Source organism: Morus notabilis, unplaced genomic scaffold (assembly GCF_000414095.1).
Source record: "Morus notabilis unplaced genomic scaffold, ASM41409v2 Scaffold866, whole genome shotgun sequence".
Lineage (NCBI taxonomy): Eukaryota > Viridiplantae > Streptophyta > Magnoliopsida > Rosales > Moraceae > Morus > Morus notabilis.
In genome coordinates, this window is record NW_010357944.1 from 40,605 (window position 1) to 65,439 (window position 24,835).

General features: G+C 33.8%; 5 protein-coding genes across 8 annotated transcripts; 4 read left to right on the plus strand and 1 right to left on the minus strand.

Annotated features, from left to right (window-relative positions):
• The first annotated feature begins 1,743 nt into the window (after nucleotides 1-1,743).
• On the plus strand, nucleotides 1,744-5,190 carry LOC21387581 (chromatin remodeling protein EBS). Its single transcript, XM_010091139.2, has 5 exons — nucleotides 1,744-2,131; nucleotides 2,298-2,640; nucleotides 2,731-2,799; nucleotides 4,225-4,363; nucleotides 4,874-5,190. Exons 1-5 carry the CDS (start codon nucleotides 2,059-2,061, stop codon nucleotides 4,898-4,900), a joined length of 651 nt encoding a protein of 216 aa, XP_010089441.2. The 5' UTR covers nucleotides 1,744-2,058; the 3' UTR covers nucleotides 4,901-5,190.
• Nucleotides 5,191-7,587: 2,397 nt separating this feature from the next.
• On the plus strand, nucleotides 7,588-11,041 carry LOC21387582 (serine/threonine protein phosphatase 2A 59 kDa regulatory subunit B' gamma isoform). Of its 2 annotated transcripts, XM_024177266.1 has the most exons (3): nucleotides 7,588-7,796; nucleotides 8,055-9,334; nucleotides 10,267-11,041. In XM_024177266.1, exons 2-3 carry the CDS (start codon nucleotides 8,087-8,089, stop codon nucleotides 10,654-10,656), a joined length of 1,638 nt encoding a protein of 545 aa, XP_024033034.1. In that variant the 5' UTR covers nucleotides 7,588-7,796; nucleotides 8,055-8,086; the 3' UTR covers nucleotides 10,657-11,041. The 2 variants fall into 2 exon arrangements, with proteins under 2 accessions (XP_024033034.1, XP_010089442.1); XM_010091140.2 differs by having other exon boundaries at nucleotides 7,588-9,334.
• LOC21387583 lies at nucleotides 11,033-12,469 on the minus strand. Its single transcript, XM_010091141.2, has 2 exons — nucleotides 12,340-12,469; nucleotides 11,033-11,736 (listed from the first exon to the last, which is right to left on the minus strand). The coding sequence occupies exon 2, from the start codon at nucleotides 11,680-11,682 to the stop codon at nucleotides 11,245-11,247; it is 438 nt and encodes a 145-aa protein (XP_010089443.1). The 5' UTR covers nucleotides 11,683-11,736; nucleotides 12,340-12,469; the 3' UTR covers nucleotides 11,033-11,244.
• A 933-nt stretch (nucleotides 12,470-13,402) lies between these two features.
• LOC21387584 lies at nucleotides 13,403-18,776 on the plus strand. 3 transcript variants are annotated; one of them, XM_024177262.1, is made up of 18 exons: nucleotides 13,403-13,650; nucleotides 13,767-13,884; nucleotides 13,971-14,158; nucleotides 14,273-14,380; nucleotides 14,618-14,682; nucleotides 14,984-15,089; nucleotides 15,699-15,782; nucleotides 15,988-16,134; nucleotides 16,243-16,371; nucleotides 16,554-16,621; nucleotides 16,745-16,778; nucleotides 16,875-16,959; nucleotides 17,159-17,226; nucleotides 17,335-17,448; nucleotides 17,569-17,604; nucleotides 17,774-17,860; nucleotides 18,363-18,454; nucleotides 18,621-18,776. In XM_024177262.1, the coding sequence occupies exons 1-18, from the start codon at nucleotides 13,513-13,515 to the stop codon at nucleotides 18,715-18,717; spliced, it is 1,764 nt and encodes a 587-aa protein (XP_024033030.1). In that variant the 5' UTR covers nucleotides 13,403-13,512; the 3' UTR covers nucleotides 18,718-18,776. The 3 variants fall into 3 exon arrangements, with proteins under 3 accessions (XP_024033030.1, XP_024033031.1, XP_024033032.1); XM_024177263.1 differs by having other exon boundaries at nucleotides 18,633-18,776; XM_024177264.1 differs by having other exon boundaries at nucleotides 18,572-18,640.
• Nucleotides 18,777-22,683: 3,907 nt separating this feature from the next.
• On the plus strand, nucleotides 22,684-23,601 carry LOC112095382. Its single transcript, XM_024177261.1, has 3 exons — nucleotides 22,684-22,820; nucleotides 22,962-23,052; nucleotides 23,101-23,601. The coding sequence occupies exons 1-3, from the start codon at nucleotides 22,684-22,686 to the stop codon at nucleotides 23,599-23,601; spliced, it is 729 nt and encodes a 242-aa protein (XP_024033029.1).
• Nucleotides 23,602-24,835: the final 1,234 nt, after the last annotated feature.

A 24,835-nucleotide genomic window follows, 5' to 3' on the forward strand; every position in this document is an offset into this window, starting at 1 on the left:
AAGTAAATATAATTAAGCCTTTTGTACGAATACTCCCTTAATTTTAAAGGTGTGTCTTTTTTCACCCAAATTCAAAAAAAAGATTACAACTTAGATTCAAGTTTATGTTTTTTTTTGTAAACCTTGAGTTTGAGGTTTATTATTATTATTATTATTATTACATCTTACAAAACTATAAGTAAATATAATTAAGCCTTTTGTACGAATATTCCCTTAATTTTAAAGGTGTGTTTTTTTTCACCCAAACTCAAAACAAAGTTAAACTCAAGTTACAACTTAGATTTAAGTTTATGTTTTTTTTTGTAAACCTTGAGTTTGAGGTTTAAATCTAGGTTCAAGCCCTCCTTAAACTCAAGTTCCTACACTCAAACTCAAGTTAATGAATATTATTTTCAATATCCTTAAAAACGTTATAATTTTTTTGTTTTAACTCTTCTTGAGATGATTCTTTTTTCTATGCGTCAATAATGAAGAGACGAACAAAACCTAACCCATATACCCTATTAAAAATTTTCATCATCATTGAGTTTTTATTAAAATATTATCCAAATACAAACTCAAGTTTTAACCCACCCAAACACAAACTCAAATAAATTCTCAACTCAAACCATAACTCAAATGTGCACATCTAAATACAAACTCAAATTAGATTCTTAACTCAAACCATTACTCAAATACATCTTAACTCAAATCAAGATCTGAACTCAAGTCATCCTAACTCAAGTCATAAGTGCTTGGTAAATTAGTCACTCAACTTAATTTTAGCATTTTACCCATTAAATTTTTGAAATTTGTTGCATTATTAGTCAAAATAGAAAACAAACATAGTTTCTTCGACATAAACATTTAGTGAGGCTAATTCTAGTCTTTTTATATCGAATTGGTCACTATAAGGACATCATGAGTGAATTTTTTTTAAAATAAAAGATTAAACATTTTGTGGGAAAAAATTGAGGGTTCCTCAATTTTGAAAAGATTTTTTGCTCATGATGTGCATATGGAGACTAATTTGATACAAAAAGACTATTATTAGCCTTACTAAACATTCATGTGTAAGAAACCATCTAAAATTTTAGTTTCGTTTTCAGTTTGACTAACATTACAATGCATATCAAAGTTTCAAGGGCAAATTTAAAAGTTGAAGAAGCAATTTGTCAAACCTATAAAGTTGAGAAGATGTCCGAACAAAAAATTCATATAATTAAAATTACTTTTCTTAATTTCATTTTAATATTTACATGTTACATGTGAGTATAGATGAGTGTCACATGTGAGTATATATTCTATTGTAATTTTATATATAAATACAAATTTTCTTTGGTAAGGCTTTAATATTGGTAAGGTTAATTTTTTATAGTTAGATCTGATTAAAATAATATCATATTAAAAAAATATGTAAAACAAATAGTTTTTAATACAGATCTATCTAATAATTAAAAATAAAAAATTACAGATTCAATATAAATATATAAAAATTTTCTTTGATAGTCTCTATAAAAATAAATTATTAATAGTATTTTATTTTTCAACTATTAAATCTATATCTAAATCTATTTATTATATGTATTTTTTTAATTTAATATAATTTTAATTAAATTAAACGGTAAAAAATCATTTAAGAGATCAGGAAAACTGAAAAAGAAAACGAAAAAGAAAAAAATAATCAATGCTAAAGATGGGATGCATGCATGCATAAGATGGATGATGATGATGATGATGATGTGTCCTCCACTCTGTTTCGTCTTTCCAAGTCGCATCCCAACAAAATCGCTCTCTCTGTCCAACCACGCTCCTCTCTCTCTCTCTCTCTCTCTCTCTCCACTTTTCCCAGAATTTCTAGGGTTTTCACTTTACTCTCCAAAACCCCCACCCAACTCTCCCAATCAGCTTCACCTCTCGTAATCCCGTTAAACCCTCCAAAACCCCTTCACTTGCGTATCAATCTCTTCTTCGCATTTTGCTCATTTTCTTCCGAAATTCTCGCTCTATATATATATATATATATATATATCTATATATCGCTCTTCGTCACTAAGTCTGTAATAACTCAATCCATTCATGGCCAAGACCAAACCTGGGAAAAAGGACCTCGACTCTTACACTATCAAGGGCACCAACAAAGTCGTTAGACGTACTCTCTCTCTCGACCCCAAAACTCTCTCTCTGTTTTTTTTTTTGCCACAAATTTTGAATTTTGTAGTGTAAAAGCCCGATATTTTTGTTAATATTTATATTTCTGCTATGTATCCATTTGCATTGATTGCTGAAGATTTGAATTTTGGTGGGTAATTTTGCAGCCGGGGATTGTGTGTTGATGCGACCATCAGACTCCGATAAGCCTCCCTACGTGGCGCGCGTGGAGAAGATCGAGGCCGATCACCGGAACAACGTGAAGGTCCGCGTCCGGTGGTATTATCGCCCCGAGGAGTCGATCGGAGGGCGGAGACAGTTCCACGGCGCGAAAGAGCTCTTCTTATCGGACCACTACGATGTGCAGAGTGCCCACACCATAGAAGGCAAGTGTATAGTCCACTCCTTCAAGAACTACACCAAGCTTGAGAATGTGGGAGCTGAGGACTACTTCTGTAGGTTCGAGTACAAGGCTGCCACCGGTGGCTTCACCCCCGACCGCGTCGCCGTGTGAGTTTCTTTTGGTTTTATGCGTTTGAGTTGGTTCTGCGATTTTTGATTAGTTGGTGATTTTGAATTGGAATTGGATTTTGATTGCAGGTATTGTAAATGCGAGATGCCCTATAACCCGGACGACCTTATGGTGCAATGCGAGGGGTGCAAGGACTGGTAATTTAGTTTGTGTTTTCTATTTGTTATTTGCTCAATGATGATGGATTTGCATCGTGTTGGATTCTTTCAACGTTGGTTGGGTTCGATCGATAGTTGGATTTGACATTGTGTCTGTGGATTCTGCCTGCGGTGATTTGGACTATAGGCTTGCTTCAATAGTAAATTGTTTGAGTTTTTTATTCACCAGTTAAATTTGGTCGCTGTGCTTTTAATTCTAGTAGTATGTATCTTCTTTATTAGCTGATGAACCTTCTACCTAAAGTTATACTTCTTTAAGAAGAGAAGATAAATCACTCGTAGAGGATCTTAGGGTCTTACACATCATGTTTTAGGTGCAGAGTGTCTGCACTGGCTCGCTTTCAGCAGCTCTTAACAATTACTTTGTAAACAGTAAAATGTAATGTAGCTGGGAAGGGTGTTTGGTTCACAACTCAATTTAAGAACTTGAGTTGTGTTTGTGAGAGAAAAACACTGTAGCAAAAAAATGGAATTTAAATTTTTGTGAAAGAAAACACTGTAGCAATAAAACTTGAGTTGTGAAAAGAACAAGGTTGATTTTTTCTTCCCTTTTGCCCAGTCCTCGTTGCTTCCTCCATAGAGCATCCTTTTGGGAAGTAATGTGGCACATTTTTTGTTGTTAACTCTCTGTTTGACCTGATTAATGCTAAAAGCTATACTTTTGCCATAATAGGCTTGCAAAGTTACCTAGTGGTTTAATAGTTGGTGATATCTGAACAGAGGGTACTCTTGCAATTGTTTGGAAGATGGTTCCATGAGGTGAATATATTATAGTAATCACAAGCATGTCTTGGTTGACTAGTAGGGGACATCAATTACGCCATACCACTTTTATAGGTTCCACTTAATATGGATTGAAGGCAGCTACAAATTGATATTAATTTAACTTATTAAATAATGCTTTGCCTATTCATTTTCTGTTTAATTACATTGACTCCAGTACCAAATTCTCTAATTGAGTACTGAACCACGGCTGTTATGGCAAGTTGTTGAAAGTGAAACAAAGCATTCCACTTCCCATCTGGATGTTGTATGTAAGGGCATATAATTTCGTCCTTTTTTTTTTTTTTTTAAAATAACTTTGAATATGTTGTCTTGTGCTGTTAGATTATTTCTCATAAAGACTCTAGAAATGCTATTATGAAATTGAAAAGGTAATGAATGTTCTATCCAAGTGCCATGGTTGCCACGTTGATTTATTTTTATAAATTTGATGCGGGGTATTTTGTTGCATTTCTTGCTTGCTAAGGTAACGAGGTACAGAGGAAAAAACATGTCCCAAAAATGGTGTGCATTTCTAAAACAAAAGGCGGGGTTTAGTGCTTAAGATGTATGATGTGCATAATGTGGTTATATGAACTTGTATAATGTTATCCATCGATTTCAAAATTAAGCATTTTGCAGGTTTCATCCCTCTTGTATGGGTATGACCATTGAAGAGGCAAAGAAATTGGATCACTTTTTATGTTCTGATTGTTCATCAGACGACGATGCCAAAAGATCTTTGAATGCTTTCCCTGTATCGCCATCTGTTGAGACTAAGGTGAGAACTCTTTCACTTGCTCCCTTGTGTGTGGTTGCAGGGTTCTTTTTGTGGTGTTGTTGGAAATATTATGGTGAATGTGACCACTTTTCGCTGTTAGCAAGAGTTTATAATGCTGAAAATGCTCTGCCCCTTCAGTGAATGTGTATCAATTATCCCTCAGTGAATGTGTATCAATTAGTACATTAGTTTTCTTGTTTAGTAGAGAAATATCATGTTTTATCTTAATTAATTGTCATTGTCAGTCTCTTGATGCTATTAAATGGGCTCAAACATATCTAATTTATGCCTTTTCCTAATCTCTGATCATTGCAAAAGGAGTTATTTTAGCTTATGCATGCAAATATCAGCAAATAACACTTAATCAAACAGCTAGTCCTGGCCTAGTAAGGGTAACCACTAACCATAACCGATTGATAAGTGATAACCAGATTGATAACTGTTCTAAAATTATATTTCATTTGAGAACTTTCTTTTCTCAAGTGTAATGTTCCAAAATTTTTACCCCAGGTGGAGCCGAAGCGCAGGAAGAGATGAAATTTTTTCATTGGGCACAGCAAGGAGTATCTAGTTCATTGGCATTAGCGCCAGTGTTGTGTGTTTGTAATGTACAGTGCAGAGAAGATACTGTGCTTGCACAAACCAAAGGCCTTTTTTTTTTCTCCCTCTAATTTATCATGCTCAATGTTTGTATGTGTGCTAGATGTAGGAGATGACTTTGTGATCTGTGTTTCCCTTGCAAGTACTGTGCAAAAAGCACAATAATCTTGTTAAAAAGAGCACAGAAGAACACACGAAAACAAATCAAACTGAAATGATTTTGGAGGAAACAAACTTGGGATTTGATGTGATGTGGTTGTTGCTGGTGGATTACTACTGTATGCATGCCATTGTAACTGTTTTATAGACTCTCTCCCTTTTTTGTCTTCTTTTCTTGGCTGATAAAAAGGGTGTAGGGCTTGGGGTTGAGGGAGATGCAGCTTTATAATTTGTATTTTTTTCCTTTTAAAAAAAAATTATTCTTCACCATCAAGTCTTGAGGTACTACCTAATCAGTCAGTTCCGAGTCTGCCCGCTGAACTGATGATCGACTTGCTACAGAAGGATCCCTGTTGTGTTCATAGAAATTGCAGAAGTGATCATTGGACATTCATTAATTGGTTTTGGAAACTCTGGCCTTAATCTGTTCATTTTTCAGGTCATTTCTTTTGAGGAGCTGGCTTCAATGGAAGATTTGTGACCCTGCAACATTGGCCTGTCTTTTGAAGCTCATGTGGATTGTGTAGTAAAACTAGCAATAATAACAGCCATAGTAGTGGGTAGTGTAATATGTTGCATTTATAATCGTCCATTTGGTTATAGTTATCAGGTAATTTTACCTAAATGGCCTCATATCCAAAAAGTAAAAATGTCATAAATGGCTACAGTTTTTATTTTATTGTTTTTTTTTTAAATTTAATTGGCTGTTTCAGCACGTTGAATTTAGAGAATTCCTTTTCAGAATACAAATCTTTCTACTAATTTCCATACTCTTCTTCTTCCTCGCACTGTTTTCTCCTACCAAACACGCTCTTAGGTTCGGAAGAGTTTGAATTTGTCTATCAACTTCGTGAACATACAATGTGTGATCACTCTTTGATGAATCATACATTTCAATTCATGCCACAAACTGAAAACATTGGCGCCGTTACTGCAGGAGGGAAAGGAACGCCTTTATTTCTGTAGCTTCATCAAGGACGATAAATTGGAAAATCATTGTACATTTGACACTATTTTTACGTCTCACGTGTAAGTCTAAGTTTAACGTACATAAGCATGATTACATTAAGAAGAATTGTGTGGTAGGCTATGGAAAGAATACCCTGTTATTATTAGTAGAAATAATAATCATATTAAATGGATAATTTGTGATAGGTATTGAAAAGAATCCGATGACATGATACAGTTTTAAACCGTAAGATTATGTAATAATCAAATCGGTTTAAAAACATGTAATAATTAAATTAAATTTGATAAATTTAAGGATTAAAAGTTTTTATTTTACATTTATATCCTACCACAAAATTCATCATCTAATTAGCTGGTGGAGGTAAAAGAAGGAAAATATTTTTAAAAGCAGTTGGTAAAGTAGAGTTAATCTTTGGAATTTTAAAAAGTGAAATTTGACTCAATCCCATATCACCTGTGAACTGGCTTATAAAAAAATGTCACCTGTAAGCTGCCATGCTATAGGGGTTATTTTTTGACACAGTATCACGTGCTTCTCACTTATAAACATCAAGTGAGACATAAAAGTAATTTAAATGCTCATTCAGTTGTCCTCAGCAGCGGAAATATATTTTTATTTCCTTTTTCTTTTATGTATTTATAAATGGAAAAATGTTATCTTTATAGACTTATTAAGAAAACATTTCAAACTAAGAAAAAGTGTAAAACTATCTTTTTATAATAATCATTTTTTTTATTATTATTGACTTTCTTGATCATATATGTCCTTTTATTAGAATAGATCAACTTAAATAAAAAAAGAATAATATTGAACAAAAAAGAATTTTAATTTTATGTGGAATTTTAAGGATCAATTCTAAAAAAAAAAAAAAAAAAAAATCTAAAAATGCATTCATTTTCTTATATGTTACTGGAAGGTTAGTGCTCACAACAATTAATTATTGTTAAAAAAAATATAATTACATATTTTTAAAATATATATTTTTTCTTTTTAGTGCTAAAAATTAGCCCAAATAAAAATTATATGCAAAACATGCTTTTTAAATAACGAATATTGTGAGCTTGAAAAATTATGGTATAGCTTTTATCATTGATAATAATGTTTATATATACAATACAAGAATTTAAAATTTGAGTAGTTTGTAAGTCTTGTTCATTTCACAACTCAAATAATATTATTATAGTGTTTTTTTAACAAAAATTTAAATTTAATTTTTTACGACAATATTTTTTCTCTTATATATACAAGTCAAGTTCTTAAAAATATGAACAAAAATTCAAATTTTTTTAAAAAATATCAGATAAATTCCCTAATAATAAACGGAAAATTATTTTTTTTTCTTTCTCTAATAGTATTCCATATTCTAGTTTTGCTTCCATTTTCTATTTTCTTTCGTCAAAACTCAAAAAAAAAAAAAAAGAAAAAAAAAAGAAAAAAAAAGAAAAGGAAAGAAAAGGAGAAAAAAGATGAAAGTCAAGTCACGGTCGGAAGAGAAAGCAATATGGTTTGCACTTCGTGAAGAAGGGAGAGAATATAATAAGCGCTGCTGTGTATGGAAAAGGCATTTCCTTTTCTTCGCTTATTATTTTAAACTTCTCTCCTTTTGATATTTCCTCGTAGTTTTTAGTTCGGATTTCCTGGGGTTTTTCGCATTTTCTCGCGTTTTCTTTCACTTTCCCGTACCCCTAACATCACGTCCACAATGTAAGTTATAACTTAATACTCTCCTTTTTCAATTTCTCCAGAATTCACTCTCTCTTCCGCTCAATTTAAGTTACTCTTCGTTTCTGAAATTACAAGGCTTTTCATTGACAAGAGAAACAGCTAGAGTATTAGTGTACAGCTTCTGATTAGGGTTTTAGTTGCCTTGAACACAATTTCGCCCTCTGTAAAATGATTTGAGCAATATTTAGACGGTAGTAGAAGAATCAAGCTTGATATTTGTTGTCTTGAAATATTCAGGGTTTAGGATTAAAAAAGATAGTTTTGTAGATATGATCAAACAAATACTGGGTAAGATTCCTCGAAAACCCTCAAAATCAACTCAAGATGATTCGTACGGCGATGGAGGGGTCGACAATGGCTATTCTTCAGTGAACTCTTATAATGGGCCCAATTCGAGTAACGGCTTGAAACCCTCTTCGACTCAGTCGAAATCTTCGATTTCGGGTTTGGGCATTTCCCGCTCGAGTAATGGGACTATTGCTGGTGGGAACAAGTCGAATCAAGCGAAGAAATCGGCTGCCAGTGTAACCCAAGTGGATCCCTTGTTGGCTTCAGGGGGGTACGAGGCTTTGCCAAGTTTCCGAGATGTCCCAAGTTCAGAGAAGCAGAATCTGTTCATCAAGAAACTAAATATGTGCTGCGTGGTATTCAATTTTAGCGACCCCGTGAGCGATCTTAAAAAGAAGGATATCAAGAGGCAAACTTTGCTTGAGCTTGTGGATTACATTTCGTCAGTGAACTCCAAGTTCAATGAGGCGGTGATGCAAGAGATAACACAGATGGTGGCAGTCAATTTGTTTCGGATATTCCCATCTGCGAGTCATGAGAATAAGGTTCTCGAATCGTATGACTTGGAAGAAGAGGAACCGACCATGGAACCTGCCTGGCCACATATTCAGGTTGTGTATGAATTCCTGTTGAGATTTGTGGCTTCATCCGAGACCGATGCCAAGCTAGCCAAAAGATATGTGGACCACTCTTTTGTGTTGAGACTGTTGGACTTATTTGACTCTGAGGACCAAAGAGAGAGGGATTACTTGAAGACAATCCTCCACCGGATTTACGGGAAGTTCATGGTGCATCGGCCATTCATTAGGAAAGCTATCAACAATATCTTCTATCGTTTCATTTTCGAGACTGAAAAGCACAATGGGATTGCAGAGTTGCTCGAGATATTGGGAAGCATAATCAACGGGTTTGCTTTGCCTTTGAAGGAAGAGCACAAGTTGTTCCTTGTCCGTGCTTTGTTACCTCTTCATAAGCCGAAGTGTGTGTCAATGTACCATCAGCAGCTTTTGTATTGCATTACTCAATTTGTGGAGAAAGATGTCAAGCTTGCAGATACTGTTATTCGGGGTCTTTTAAAGTATTGGCCTGTAACTAATAGTTCAAAGGAGGTCATGTTCCTAACTGAATTGGAAGAAATTTTGGAAGCCACTCAGCCAGCCGAGTTTCAGCGCTGCATGGTCCCTCTATTTCGCCAAATTAGTCGTTGCCTCAATAGCTTTCATTTTCAGGTAGCAATTTATTTTTTATATATGCGTGAATTATTCCCATTTGTGTAACTATCATATCTCTTGTTTCTGGCTTTCCTTTTGCCCGTTCAGCATATTATGTATCTTTCAAAAGTTGCTAGGATGATTAGGTGTACATTTTACAATACCCTTGTTATTTTCATGACTTTAGCAGGGTAATTTTTTAAGAAATTTCTTCATGATATTGAAAGGGTCCATACCATTCATTTAAAACATTGGCATAAATTTAAAGCTTGTTTTGCTGGAGTAGTTGTGTTCTGTGTGTGGTAGAGAAATCGTCCCGTGGCCTCTTTTAGGTATGTATAAAAAGAGCGTAGGCCAACAGCACTATTATTTGAAGGTGGTGAGTGGAGGTCAAAACACGCTAAAAGCAACAAGGATGTCTGTCCTTGATAGATGCCGATAACCGCCAATCAAAAAAAGAAAATGATGATGAATTAGATTAGGATTATATTTATCTCCTTTTTAGAATAGGATTAGGATTCTCTATAAATAGATTAGTGATTGTTTTTTATTAATAGATATTGAGTTTTGAGTTTCCTCCTGTTCAGTTCTTATTCTTTCTCTATTTTTGCTTCTCTCGTGGTTTTTCTTCTCTATCCTGGTTCTATTTCTCCTCCTTGATTACATTCTCTCTCTAAATTTTCTCTATGTTCTTCAATTCTACCCGGTCCTACACCAGAAAAGGATTGAAAATTGTAGGGAATCCATGTTTACACTGCGAATATATGAGTAGCAGGCGATAGATAATATTTTGCTGTTTGTGGAAGAGTTGCATCATTCTTGTTACCTTTCTCTTTCTTCGCATGAAGGGGAACATAAAGACGTGAAATTTGATGTATACAGTGTGGAATATTCAATTGTCAGTTAAAATGTACTGAATGGGATTTTGTTTAATTTATTTTGCATGGCAGGTAGCTGAACGTACATTGTTTTTGTGGAACAATGATCACCTAAGAAATTTGATAATCCAGAACCGCCAAGTGATTCTGCCTATGGTCTTACCAGCTCTGGAGAGAAATACACGGAATCATTGGAATCAAGCTGTTCAGAGTTTGACATTGAATGTGAGAAAAATATTTTCAGATGCTGATCAAGCATTGTTTGATGAATACTTGGAGAGATTTCAAGAAGATGAAGTCAAGGATAGGGAAACACAGCAGAGGCGCGAATCAACCTGGAAGCGCTTGGAAGATGTGGCTGCCTCCAAGGCTGTAAGCAACGAAGCTGTTCTTGTCTTGAAATTTGCATCCTCTGTTGCCATTACTACCAGCCCAAAGGCACGAGCTTCTGCTGGTAGTTGAAATTCCCACCAGTTGAAAATTGTGAATTTTACCCTGATCAACTTTAACCAAAAGTGGTTGAATCTAGAAGCTGGTTTGTAGAGATCATACGGCCTCAATTCCCTCAAGTTCTTTACGACTCCTACGCTAAGAGGGAAATACTGAAATTTGAAGGTCGAGTTTTGTGGATATCATAACAATTGCATTGTTTTTGGGTTTTAGATTATGTTCCTCTTCAGCCATGGAGATGTGTATTATAAGGAATTTGCTTTACAGAGATATGTCCTTATAATATTTATTGTATAATGCAAGGAAAAATTATCATCTTGTATTTCTTTTTTGCCGTTGATTCAAGCGATATACTCCTATGGAATATTTAAAGTAATTCATCCCATGCTTGGGAAAATCTCGTGCATAATTGATTGTCATTTGAAGCAATAAAAAAGACAAAACTCATTAACTTGAAATTCTTTCGGATATGACCTTAAATGGTAAACTTACCACTACAATAAAACATATAGGTGGTCTTTTGCTTTGAGGGCAACACAGAAAACGAAATGTGAAATGGCAAAACTGATTCCTATCATATGTATGAAATCCTTCAGGAGCCTAATCATCACCATAAGCTCGGAAACTATAACGTTCTTGGTATGGACCATTGAAGTAGAGATCAGCCTCGAACCATTTGGGATACCGAATGAGATCTCCAGCCACAAACCGCATGTAACGCTTGCTTCCTTCAGGCACCACTCTCACTTCCCCTTCCTCAATGTAAACCAGCTGGTCCACCTGCCAATCCCACGGCAACGTGCACTTGCCGGTCTTCCACATCGACCATCTCGAAACCCCGAGCTCCGCCAGCCGCTCCGACGCCACTTTACGCTCCACCCTCACATTGTACAATTCCTCCAAAGGTTTCTCTATCCGCATCGCCTTTATACCGTAACGTACTCCATTTGGGGTGCTCGATTTTCTGCAATCCTTGCCGCTTGTATTAATAGAAAAGGAGCAGGAGCTGAAACTTGGGGCCAAGATTACTCTTGCCATATGCTTGTGTATATATATAAATATATATTCTGCCTCTGAGTCCTGAGAGCTTAACTGTTAAAAAAATTTACTTGGATTATAACGAATATAAATTGAACATCACAATCCACAGAGAACTACTGTAAGAAAAAGATTTATAGCAAAGTTCGCTCAATCTGGGTAACCACAAGAACAACTTAAATAAGCTGAAAATCAAACTTCTCGAGAATATAAAAGCGTTCTCAAATTTCATTGCAGACTTCTTCCAGATTGTCGCATCAGAAGTAACTTCTGAGACAAAGAGCAAAGATGACGGTTTTTATTTTTAAATCAGGAAGTGATTAAAATGTACTAAAAGGATTGGTTTGGGCGTTTGAGTGTGCCTGTCGGTGGAATTGCAGCACTTAGTGGTGATCAGTATCAAAATTACTAATAGGTTTCAATTTTCAAAAGCCCTATAAAAAATTTTAAGCAGAAAAAGCTAACATTTTTATGATTTTGAACAAGCTCTGAAAACCCTAATACCTTTTTGGTAGCCAAGAAACATAAAATTTTCCCCCCAATATGTGAATTCATCGCAAATGAAGAAATGCCATATCTTTTTTTCAATTAAAAAAAAAAAAGAGTACTTGTATAATCAGAGGAGACGGAAAAAAAAAGGTATGTGAGCGTGTTTACCAGGTGAACGTGGTAAAAAAAGCGTTCAGATGTTGTAAGAAGAAGAGCAACCCAGGGCACTGGATAAGCGCAGGCCAAGGAGGAAACAGAATGTGGATAAAGGGAGAAAGAGGCTTTTTCCGATATACGACTCTTCCCAACGTTATAAGGGTCAGCTTATATTCATTTACTCATTTATTTTTTCTTACATGTTTTTTCTTTTTTTTTTTTCTTTTAGAAAGTTTTGAAATGTTTTTTTTTTTTTTGAGAGAAGTTTTGAAATCTATAGATGAATGAAAATCTATAAATTAAAACTTAGGACTCGTTTAATTTATTGATTCGAGTTTTTAATTTAAATTTAGATGTAATTTTATGTGATAATTTTTTACTATAACAAAAAAAGTTAGATGTGACTTTATATGAAAATTTTTTACTATAGTAAAAAAAAATTATATGTAATTATTTATGAGAATTTTTTACTGAAAAAAACTTAAATTTTACATTCAAATCAATAAAATAAACAGAATCTTAAAGACACAAATTTCGTCGAGATAAAAGATTTTTTTTTTCACTTTTTATAAAAGAGAATTTTTTTCGAAAAAGAAAAACAGTACTATAATGGTAGCTTTTTGGGTCAACTTTCATTTTCTTTTTGGACCCCAAATATTTTTTTCAACAATACTAAAAAGAGATTTCATAAATAACATAATTTAAACTATTTTTTAAAATAATTAAAATAATTATTTAAAATATAAAAATATTGATCTAAATTATAATAAATTTTAAATAATTAATTAAAAATTTAATAATAGTTGATAAAATTAATTTTTTATAATGCCATCTTATTAAATTTTTATATTTAATTTTAGAGATTTTTTTAGTGTTTTTTCTTAAAAAATATTTCAGTCATCAATTATGTATCAATCTATTTTTTATTTTTTAATTTAATGTAATTTTAATTAAATTTAACGATTAAAAATTCGTCCGCATATAATACGTGTGTGTATGTGTGTATATGTATATATATGCTGAGTTTGCTTTTTCGCTTCTCTTTTAAAGACAATTCTCGGGTGGTTAACGTGTCCAGTTGTGGTACGCATAACCATTTGAGACTTCAGAAGTCTTGCCATACACTGAGAACCAAAATCAGACAAACAGAAAAGAAGCCGAGGAAAGAATCAGCCAAAGCTACATATGGCGTTGCTTCAGCTCCAGTGCAGTAATGGGGCATTCTTAAAATATCCAAAACTATATCCCCTGCCTCATGGAAGAGCATACAGACCTTCCAGAAGCCTGTGCTTCAAAATGCAGGCATTTCCCTCTAGGACCCAGGTTACAATTTACCTCAAATCTCAACATATATGAATTTTTTTTCTCTCTTCTTAATTTGCCATTATATTTGTTGTTGAAAAGTTGTATATGTAAAACTTTTTTGGTTATTGTGGTAGAGAATAATGGAGAACATTTCAGTTAGTGGGGAAGTTGGTGGGGCTGGTGGAGCCTACTCTTATAGTGCCTTGAAGAGGTTGGACCAACTTTGGTCTTCTATTTGTGCTGCTCAAACAGGTCTGACTAAATCTGTTTTCTTAATCTGATTTTCTTCAAACCCTTTTATTTATGTGTTTCTGATGATTTTCATGTGGGATTTTTAGCTGTGCAAGAACCCCAGAAAGTGGTTTCCACTATGCCCGGTTCATTTCTTGATTCTGATGTTGCTGAGAAGGCTCTAGATAAATTTGATGTGATTGTTTGTGGAGGGACCTTGGGAATCTTCATCGCCACGGCCTTGTGTTCCAAAGGTCTCCGAGTAGCCATTGTTGAGAGAAATATTCTAAAAGGGGTAATGTAATATAAATACATAAATAAATGTGAAGATCATTCGAGAATAAAATTTTTGGCTGATGGAATTGGTTTGTGAAATGATGTCATTGATGTTTTGATGATCAATGATCAGAGGGAGCAAGAATGGAACATCTCAAGAAAAGAGCTTTTGGAACTCGTAAAAGTTGGAATTTTAGGTGAAGATGACATTGAACAAGTTACTGCAGTGAAATTTAATCCTGTAAGTCCTTGGCATTCAAAAACTGATTCCTTTTTTTCTAAATTCAGCAAAATTAATTTACTTTGAGCCGTGTTAGTTTGGTGGAACGTTTAGTATAAAATGCGTTATTATAGGGGACTTTTCTTCTCCCTGACCATGCTAAAGACTAGCACTAAAAATTCTTTCTTGTCTTACCTACAGTATAAAAGATATCCTACTTATGTTTGAGACTTATTTGTCATTACATGGACTGCACAGAACAGATGCGGATTTGGTGGGAAGGGTGAGATCTGGGTTGAAGACATCCTTAATCTTGGCATATCGTGAGTTATCTTTTGTTCTTGTACATTTGTTTCACTTTATGGTATCAAAGCAGAAAGTAGTACAGAAACTTTTTTGTGAACTTTGATTTGATCTACTTTTTTTAACATACTAAAATCAAGACGATTGATATACATCCATTATTCAAAGGCATTCAATACCGTAATAGGGAGTGTAGGTTAAATTATCCTCTTTCAAGTAATGAAAAATTGATGGTGATTTTAATTTTCTTGGCCAATGGCAAGAAGCACTGCCTCGAAAGTTCAACTCGTCACTCAATTTTACATTTTTCTCTATTTGCAGACCTGCAAAGCTTATAGAGATTATGAAGAATCGTTTCGTTTCCCTAGGTGGAGTCATCTTTGAGGGTAGCAGTTTTTCCAGCATTCGCATATATGAGGACGCAGTCGTGAGTTTCTAACACTTTCAAAGACTTCATTCAGATGCCATCATTATATTTGAGAAGTTAGATTAAAAACTCTTCCTCTTAACAGTAGATTGCAAAGAGACAATACTCTACCTTAGCTTTAAGGATGCTCTTTCCAATTGTTTTTCGGTTTTAAGCTTCAATGAGAGTGAAGCGGGAAATAAAAGAAGAAAGGGTAGGTGGAGACAGTATCTACCAAGGTTAAGCTGTGACATTGCTGGGATGTCATGTCATGATATGTTTATGAGCTTTTTGTGTAATGGGATATGTGTGATGGGAGAAAAAGAAAGCTAAAAAGCAATCAACAAGAAATGATGAGTTTTGGAAGTGAAGTTGCAAAATTGGGCATGGTTTGTACATGGGTATAGGCACGCCAACTATGTTAGCAATGTGTCCTAGTTATTGTTTGACTAAAATTTTTAGTATGATGCTCAGTAACTATGAGCATATTTAGGGTGTGGGTTTTTCAGGACTCCAATTTTCTTGCTAAAGAATTAGAAAATGGATTTTTACACGTTTCAATCTTCAGATTTTTTATGGTTAGTCAAATGTTGAATAACTTAAATGCTCTTTGATCACTTTTCACAACAGGTCACACTACTTGCTGACGGGAAAATTTTGTCTTCTCGCCTCATAATTGATGCAATGGGGAACTTTTCACCCATTGTAAAGCAGGTAAGCCTGGTGTTTCATGCACAATTTATAATGTATGTGTATTCTTCCTAGCTATCCACCCTTAATATCCAGAAACAATATTCAAAGATATGATTTATATCATTACGTCCAATGAATATGGTTATCCTTTTTAACCGAATTTTCAACCCATTGGGGTACGTGAACTGACGGAGCACGCATATGTAACATTCTGTATAATTTGCAGATAAGATCCGGAAGGAAGCCAGATGGTGTCTGCCTTGTCGTTGGCTCTTGTGCTCGTGGCTTTTCTGATAATTCTACAAGTGATGTTATATATAGTAGTTCATCAGTGAGGAAGATTGGAAAATCAAAAGTCCAATGCTTTTGGGAGGTTAGTACATGAAAAAGAAAAAAGACGAGAAAAACAACAGCATCCCCTCCCCAGACCCTGCTTTTTATTTGAATATCAGGATGTTCTGAACAGTAAACATTTGTGCAGGCATTTCCCGCGGGTTCAGGTCCTACAGATCGTACCACTTACATGTTCACTTATGTTGATCCCCAACCCGGATCACCAACATTGGAAGAATTACTAGAAGAATACTGGGATCTAATGCAGGATTATCAGGTCAGCTCAGTTTGCGTACTGCAGTTCAACTGCTCTAGTTGCATTGGAATTTCTTTCTTTTCCACATTGGTCGTCCTTGTCAATTTTGAAGGAACTTTGAATTGCGACAACTAGAGTTCCTTCTTCCAACCTCTTTTTAATGTCCACGCATTGGTTGATTGCTCATATGCACGGTTTTATAGGGAGTCTCTCTTGACAATCTTGAGATTCTGCGCGTCATATATGGAATTTTCCCCACATACCGTGACAGGTGACTTAGTTGTAACCAATTTATGGATCTTTTAGTTGTAGTCGGTAGAAATTGTGTATCCAAAATGTGTTCTATGAATCTGACATGTTTCAACTCTTAACGCGGGATCTTCAACTTCGGCAGCCCATTGCCAGCGGCTTTTAACCGTGTTTTACAGGTGGTATATATATTACTACATTTCTAAAGCCTCTAAATAGATTATGCTCACATGCCAAAAAGGAATACAAAAGTGTTACAAACCCATTCTCTGCAGTTTGGTGACGCCAGTGGCATACAGTCACCTGTTTCATTCGGTGGTTTTGGGAGCTTGACAAGGCACCTTGAGAGACTTTCAAGTGGTATAATATATTCATATGTACACTTTATCTCTGTGATTTTTGAGGTGTAAATGATACCTATTACTCTTTTGGAATCTTAGACAGTGAATGATGCCTTTTTTCTTGTTCTACCTTTAAACTAGTAATGTTAAAATTACTGGAGAAAAAGAGCTAACCATTTTGATTGGAATTTTTCTTCTTCTTTTGCCTTGAAACAAAGGTATATATGAAGCAATCAGCGGCAACTTGCTTGACTCGTGCAACTTGTCCCTGCTTAATCCATACATGGTTTGTGACTTGTTTTCTGAGCTAGTCCAAAATCCGTTTATTTTTATTTTTACTTTTTTTATCTCTCAAAACACTTTTAAAATTCATATTATGAAATGAATATTGTAGCCCAACTTAAGTGCTTCCTGGTTGTTCCAAAGAGCAATGTCAGCAAAGCAAGAGTCTAATGTTCCACCAGATTTTATTAATGAGCTCCTTTATGCCAATTTTGGGAGTATGCAGGTAAACTCATATGTTTTGATCTCTCTCTTTCTCTCTCTCTCTCTCTCTAATAAATGGCATGTTACTATGTTAGTTTATCTTTTTCCTGTCTCCTGATCTCTTACTGATTTTATTCTTCAGAGGCTGGGCGATCCAGACCTAAGACCATTCCTTCAGGTTAATTTCTCTCTGTGTATCATTTGATGATAGCTCCACCAATTCCAATTGTTCAGTTAGTTGAATTATGTGGCACCATCATCATTTTTTTTTTAAAGTTTTCTTTGGAAAATCACAAATCACTTTGTTATGAAACTAAATTTCCTTCAAAAGTTTGGTTCTTTGGCAGGATGTTGTACAGTTTGGGCCTCTTGCCAAGACACTAGGCCTAGTTATGATAACCAAACCTCAAATTCTTCCATCAATATTTGCACAGGTAATTAATAAGTTTAGGAGTTACATGCAATGCTTTTTCAAGCGTTAGATGATAGTCAAAAAAGATTTGGACCGTTGAAATTTTTTGCCGTCGGTTCCCACATGATGAAAGCAGCTCATATTTCAACGGCCCAGATTGATTACCGTATCACCAGAAGAGATTGGTTGTACCGTAGTTGTGGCCGTTACTTGTTTATTATCTTTCTAAATTTTATCTAATTTTCATGACTAGAGCATCTATCCTCAACAATACTACACGATGTCTCTATTTCTCTGCATGATATTTTTACAGAAAAAACTGCCCTATTTTATCCAATAAAAATGTACTTCTAATTTATTTTTGTCTACATAAATACTAAAATCTAAAAGCACTATATATGGGATGGGATTATTTATTCGAGAAAATTGCTAATTGAGGTACAGATGAACAAAGTGATTTTGATCATTCTCTAAGTAGATTACTAATGGGGTAACTTTTGTGGTTGTTTCTTTTTGTGTTTCAGGTTGGTTTTCCTGTAATTGTTGACTGGTCTGGACATTTTGCCATGCTAGGTTTCTATACTCTTCTGTCATCCTTTACAGGCCCTCTTATAAGGTAATTACTTTTCCATGATCATGTTTTTGTCTTTACATTTTAACAAAGCACGATTAAGAAAGGAACATGGCAGGTTAATCACAACTATACGACTAATTAAATACAATGTTTTTGAAGCAATTAGGACATTATTATGTGCATCTCATTTGTTGCATATATTTGCAAGGCCATTGTTAAGTGTACTTCCACCAGAGTTGAGATATCAGTGGAAGCGACGTCTTGAGGCTTGGAAATATGGAGCTGGTTTAGACTATGAGCTATGAAGATCATTCAAAACGACCAACATATTCATCCCAAAAAAAAAAAAAAAAAAAAAAAAAAACATATCGGTTACCAACTGCAGTCTTATTATTTACTCTGCAGTTTCTTGGATGGAGGGTTGGTTCAAGAAGTATTTACCAAAACGTGTTGCATTAATCGGTTATTATGTTCTATTCTTTCAAGCATACAACTGCCTATCCACGTTTTCTTTTCTTTTCGTTTTGATAGAGCCAATTTTTTTGCAATACAGTTGCTCTGATAAACATTAAAGTGAAGATTATATAGTATATTTACTTAATATATTTTTTTTCAATTTTTCATATGCGTGTGATTTTAGTTGTTACTCTAATATTTACCCATCAATAAGTATTATTGTTTTAGCCATAAGATATTGATCTGAATGTTATAATAAATTGAATAGTTTATCATAAAAATTAATGCAATTAATGAGATTAAATTCTTATATGATATATTAAATAGAGAATTCGTAGATATAGAAAATCACCATAAAAAAATAACCATTGAAACTCGTCCATATAAAGCGAAGTTGCCATCAAGTATGGTTAGAGAAATAATGTGCGTGTTTGGAACCGTGTTTAAAAATGATTTTCACGTATTTTGAGAAATAAAAAATGAAAATGAAAATGAAACGACGTTTGTTTAGTAAATGTTTTGAAAACGAAAATGAAAAGGAAAACAATGAGAATGATTTTTGTGAAAGAATTAGAAAATAGTTGAAAGTCGTTTGCACTTTTCTGTTTTCATTTTTTACTACTTATCAATAATATTATAATATATTAATTAATAAACACGATTTCACTTTTTTATTATACTCAAAACAATCTCTTAAAAAATTAACCAAACGCAATTTCAGAATCGGTCTCAGAATGATTCTCAAAACAATCTCATTTTTACTTTTTATTACAAACAAAATTATTTTAAAACCAATTTCAAATACACCTAATGTCTCCCTTCCTTATTTCCAGGACTGTTAGGTCAGACAATCTCAATATCTTTGGAAACATTTCAATTATATACATTAAAATTTTTGTTGTTATACCATTGGAGCTTTGAATCGAATTTTAAGGTCTCATCAGAATAGGATTTTGCCATGTCAACTGGAAGCAACAAGTTAAATCCCCCCCCCCAAAAAAAAAAAAAAAAAGTTTAATCCAGTAGTCACTATTAGCACATACAAATACAAAATGGAGTTCTCCCCTTCAAAAAAATAAAAAATAAAAATAAATGAAGAAAGAAAATTGTAATACCTGAGATTTAATTAAACTTTAAGTCAATAATAAATAAATTTAGTAAATTAAAATCATGCACCACATTTACCATTTATCTCAAAGTTATTTGTTGGCATTATATTTTATTATTATAGTTATCATATTATTTTATTAAACTTATAGCTTTGCTAATCAAGTTTTTAATTTTAATGTGCAGTGCAACTAACTCGATGTGGGAACTCAATATGCTAAACTTATAAAAAAAAATTATATTTATTATGATTATTTGATATGATATTTTACCTCTATTATGATTGATTTAATGATGAATTATTATTTTATATTTTTATTATATGATTTTATGTAAATGTGTTGAGGACTTAGTTGCTGAGAATGCTATGTTAGCAAATTGAGTGAACTTTAGGCACCTAATTGAAGAAGAAAAATAGAGACTTTAGAGCTGATTTTATGAGGTTATGACAGCTGTTAGAGGTTTAGAAAAACTTAGACACTTGTCTTACTATAAGGCCACTTTACTTTTGCTTGGTTTGTATCATGTTTAGACTTCATTTTTGGGTCTATTTCAGCAAAAAAAGCCTAAAACTCCGACCATAACATTTTCTTCCCTCTTCTCACTCCTTTTCTCACCCAAAACTCAGAATCAACCTATGTTTTCAAGAGAGAATAAGCTAAAAACTCAACCAGCCCATTTTAACTCGTTTTTCAACCTAGAACCAAAAATAACCATCAAGGTTTTGAGCTTCTATTCACTTGGGAACAAGTTTTTCTTTGAGGTAACTTTTTTCTTATGTTAGAAATTCAGATTTCAGAGATTAAGATGTAGAAATCCTACTTGAGATTCAGATTTTTGATGTGGCTTATCATGCATGTTGGTTGTAGATCCTTAAAAATGAGTTTCTTGAGGTTTTGGTTCAAATATTGATTTATGGGTGAAATTTATGATTTTAGCTTGATATTATTCATGATTATTTGAAGATAAACTCTTATTAGGATAATGATTCATGTATTTGAGAGTGGGTCTTTGAAGATTAACATATGCATACTAGGTATTTGATGAAATGTTCAAATATAAGTCCTATGTACAGCTTATATAGATTATATTTTCGTGCTATACATATTTATGATTTTGACTGATCTTATATTTTTCTATTAAATTATACATCTCAAGCTTTACGTGAGTTTTTGAATCACTCTAAACGGATTTTTTTACATTTAGTTATGAATTTTATAAGTTCAACTAAAACATTATCATTTTCTTGACAAGATTATACTTCAATCCGGATTTCAAACTGTTTTTGGTTAGTTTGAAAAATCTGAAACCTATCATGTAGTAGCTCTAAAAAGAGGGTTTTGAGTCTACTTTTATTTGCCACTGGTCTCATAATATTTTGAGTTTTGATGAATTTGTTATGAATATTTTCGTAATAATGCGCAATTATCTGTGTTTTGTTAAATGATGATATGAATGTGATTTTCGAAAGCTATGGTTTTTAAAGGTTAATTAGCACATTGAAAGCTCCCTACAACTAGCTAGTTTGTGCTTCTAAAGTGGTGATTGAAATCTAATTGAGTAGAGTTAAAGCATTTTTAAAACTGCATCACAAGACCAATTTGACGAAATAACTTGTTCATAATGGTAATTACGCAAGTTTATTCTCCTATAAAATTCATATACGATTATGTTCAAAGAGTATTCATGATTAATTATTTTGAAAGAGATTATGATATTTGCTTATTATGTTTTTATATTTTAAGAGATTTTATGGTATGATATATGGATGAGAGGCTAGATAAGTATGGGGGTGAGAGACTGGTGCCCCAAATTAGAGTAACTGTCTCTTTGAGACAACTAGAGAAAAATGCTAGTGGGAAGTCTCTCGTTGATCACAAGAGAAAGATATTCTAAAAACCCCGCTTAGTCTTTAAAAGAAGAGAATTTGCCAAAATTAGAGAATGTCCTGTATAGAGAGGCTTACTTGGAACCGAAGTTCTGTATCATACCTAAACTAAGAATAAGTATGAAAGTTTATGAACAATGTTTAACAAAGAGAATTCAGCCATGGAGATTTTAGATACTTACTTTATTTGAAATTTACTTACTGAGTTTTTGCTAATTAGTTTTACCTTATGATGCAGATGATGTTGTTGTTATTGAAAAGTAAAAACTGATTTTCAAAGTTGGCTGAGTACTCCATGTCTTACATCTCGCATCTTGCTTATATGTACTTCTAAACAATAGATGGGCCCAAAATATTTTTTTTGTTACTATGTCTATTTTGAATAACTGTTTAATGTTTAAAATTTGTGGTTGTAATTATTTTGCGCACTGATTGTAATCATTTTACGCACTGACTCATTTTGTTCAAAAATATTTATGAAAATCTTGTGATAAAATCAACCATAAGTTTCCGCATCTTAAAAATGACATTGTTTTAAGTATAAAAAGTATGTTTTAAGTAGCACCACCTCGCTAAATTCGGCCTTAGACCGATTTAGCATTGGGGGCGTTACAGTTTTGGTATCAGAGCTTAGTGTTTAATGTTTCTGAAGACATCAAAGTACATATAGACAAGTGGTTGAATAAAAAACTCAGCCAATCAATAATGTTTATGATTTCCAATGTATAGAATAATATCTTTATGTTTTATATTGCATTTACATTGAAGTATATTTATTATTATTGGCTTAAACCTAAAGGTTAGAAATAGGTGCAATAGAATGCCTCCTAAAAGATATGCTAGAGATCCCCCGAACGTCGACATAGCTCAAATGTTTGCTGGATTAACTGCATTAATTCAGCAACAGGCTGATCAACAGAGACAACAAAATGAGTGTACGACACAACAAATGCAAATGTAAGCTCAATAGTTACATAAACAAACAGAGCAGTTTCATAACAAGATGACACAACAAGGAGCCCAACATGTAAATCAGCCTCCACCTCCCCCTCGACAGCAAAGACAAGATAATTTGGAACTTCTTTATGAACGTTTTAGGAAGCAGCGTCCTGATGATTTCCATGGTAGACATGATCCACAAATTGTTGAAGAGTGGATCAATTCTATAGAAAGTATCTTTGACTACATGGTTATGGAAGATGCTCAATGAGTTTCATGTGCTATTCAATTGCTAAAGAATAATGTTAGGTATTGGTGGTCATCTATTAAGTTGACTCGAGCTGCTACCAACCTTACTTGGAATGGTTTCAAAGAACTGTTTTACAACAAGTACTTCACTGAGGAAGTAAAGAAAAGTAAAGTGGCTGAGTTTGTGAGATTAGCACAGGGTACCATGACTGTTGATGACTATGTAACTAAATTTGAAGGACTTTCAAGATTTGTTCCATGGATAGTAGGTAATGACATAGAAAAGATGAACTTCTTCATTAAGGGTTTGAAAGCAGCTATCCACAAGGATGTGAGCATATCGAGGCCTCAGTCGTTCAGCGAAACAGTTGAACTGACTATGATATTTGAGAAGGGTATTAAGATACAAGAATTGAAGAATAAAACTACTTATGCCGCTAAGAATGGCCAGTGGAAACCAGGAAGAATTGCAGCAAAAGGGAAACAAAAGCAAGAGTGGCAACAAAATGCTAACAAGCGGCTTAAGACAAATAATTCAACTGCTAAATAGTATCTAAAATGTCCTAAATGTGGAAAAATGTATGGAGGAGAATGTCGATATGGTACCTTTAATTGCTACATATGTGAAAAACCTGGTTACATTGCTGCAAATTGTGGAGCTAAGCCTAATGGTCAGAAGAAGACTTAAGGAAGGGTGTTTGCAATGACAACAGAAGATGTTGAAGAAGATCCTACTGTTGTGGCAAGTACACTCTTCATTTCTAGAATGATAGCTCATGTATTGATAGATTCAGGTTCTACTCATTCATTTGCATCTCCCGCATTTGCTAATAAATTGGGTAAAGTACCAGAGATATTAAAAAGTAAGTTTAGTGTAGTTTTACCATCTGGAGAGGTGTTAAGGTCTAATAAGGAGTTGAGATCTTGTTTGGTTATGATAAATGGGAGAGAGATGTCTGTGAATTTAATTGTTTTGGATATGAAAGATTTTGATGTGATTCTTGGTATGGATTGGTTATCTAAGCATATAGCCACCATAGATTGTCATCAAAAGCCAGTTATTTTTAGACCTCAAGAGGGGCATCAATTCCTTTTCAGTGGAAGGTCAAAGAATGTCTCTTTTTCAATCATTTATGCAATGAAGGCAAGAAAAATGATTTGTAAAGGCTGTATTGGTTTCTTGGCCTCAGTAGTTGATACTTCAGTTCGGGATGAGCTAAAACCTAAAGATGTGCCAGTTGTTAGAGAGTATTTGGAAGTTTTTCCTGAAGATCTTCCTAGTCTTCCTCTGGATCGAGAGATAGAATTTGTCAATGATATTGTTCTAGGAACAACTCCAATTTCTAATGCACTTTATCGTATGGCACCATCAGAATTGAAAGAGTTGAAGATTCAATTTCAAGAATTGTTGGACAAAAGATTTATTCGTCCAAGTTTTTCTCCATAAGGTGCACTAGTTCTTTTTAATTTTTCGACTTCATGGGATAAAAAGTGGTTTCAACTTTCTTGAAGGCCTCTAATGTTCTATCTTGACTTGCTGACAAGTGAGACATTTCTGAACATACTTTGCTACTTTGTACTTCATCTTTAGCCACCAAAAATGGCGTCTCAAATCTTTATACATTTTAGTGCTTCCTAGATGAACTGAGTAAGGAGATGAATAAGCCTCATCTAAAATATCCTTATTCAATTCCTTAATTTTAGGCACACACAGGCTATTACCACAAAAGATCACATCCTCATCAGATACTTGAAAGTCATTGTTTTTGCCAGTTTGGACCTTC

What these genes read in the sequence shown, in the direction of transcription:
- LOC112095382 (XM_024177261.1), top strand. Translation starts at nt 22,684, where the DNA reads ATGCCTCCTAAAAGATATGCTAGAGATCCCCCGAACGTCGACATAGCT. An exon ending in ACGACACAACAAATGCAAAT is followed by an intron (nt 22,821 to 22,961) that starts GTAAGCTCAATA and finishes TGAACGTTTTAG; the next exon opens with GAAGCAGCGTCCTGATGATT. An exon ending in AAAGTATCTTTGACTACATG is followed by an intron (nt 23,053 to 23,100) that starts GTTATGGAAGAT and finishes CAATTGCTAAAG; the next exon opens with AATAATGTTAGGTATTGGTG.
- LOC21387581 (XM_010091139.2), top strand. Translation starts at nt 2,059, where the DNA reads ATGGCCAAGACCAAACCTGGGAAAAAGGACCTCGACTCTTACACTATC. An exon ending in CACCAACAAAGTCGTTAGAC is followed by an intron (nt 2,132 to 2,297) that starts GTACTCTCTCTC and finishes GTAATTTTGCAG; the next exon opens with CCGGGGATTGTGTGTTGATG. An exon ending in ACCCCCGACCGCGTCGCCGT is followed by an intron (nt 2,641 to 2,730) that starts GTGAGTTTCTTT and finishes TTTTGATTGCAG; the next exon opens with GTATTGTAAATGCGAGATGC.
- LOC21387584 (XM_024177262.1), top strand. Translation starts at nt 13,513, where the DNA reads ATGGCGTTGCTTCAGCTCCAGTGCAGTAATGGGGCATTCTTAAAATAT. An exon ending in CCCTGCTTAATCCATACATG is followed by an intron (nt 17,227 to 17,334) that starts GTTTGTGACTTG and finishes TGAATATTGTAG; the next exon opens with CCCAACTTAAGTGCTTCCTG. An exon ending in TTTACAGGCCCTCTTATAAG is followed by an intron (nt 18,455 to 18,620) that starts GTAATTACTTTT and finishes TATATTTGCAAG; the next exon opens with GCCATTGTTAAGTGTACTTC.
- LOC21387583 (XM_010091141.2), bottom strand. Translation starts at nt 11,682, where the DNA reads ATGGCAAGAGTAATCTTGGCCCCAAGTTTCAGCTCCTGCTCCTTTTCT.
- LOC21387582 (XM_010091140.2), top strand. Translation starts at nt 8,087, where the DNA reads ATGATCAAACAAATACTGGGTAAGATTCCTCGAAAACCCTCAAAATCA. An exon ending in TCAATAGCTTTCATTTTCAG is followed by an intron (nt 9,335 to 10,266) that starts GTAGCAATTTAT and finishes TTTGCATGGCAG; the next exon opens with GTAGCTGAACGTACATTGTT.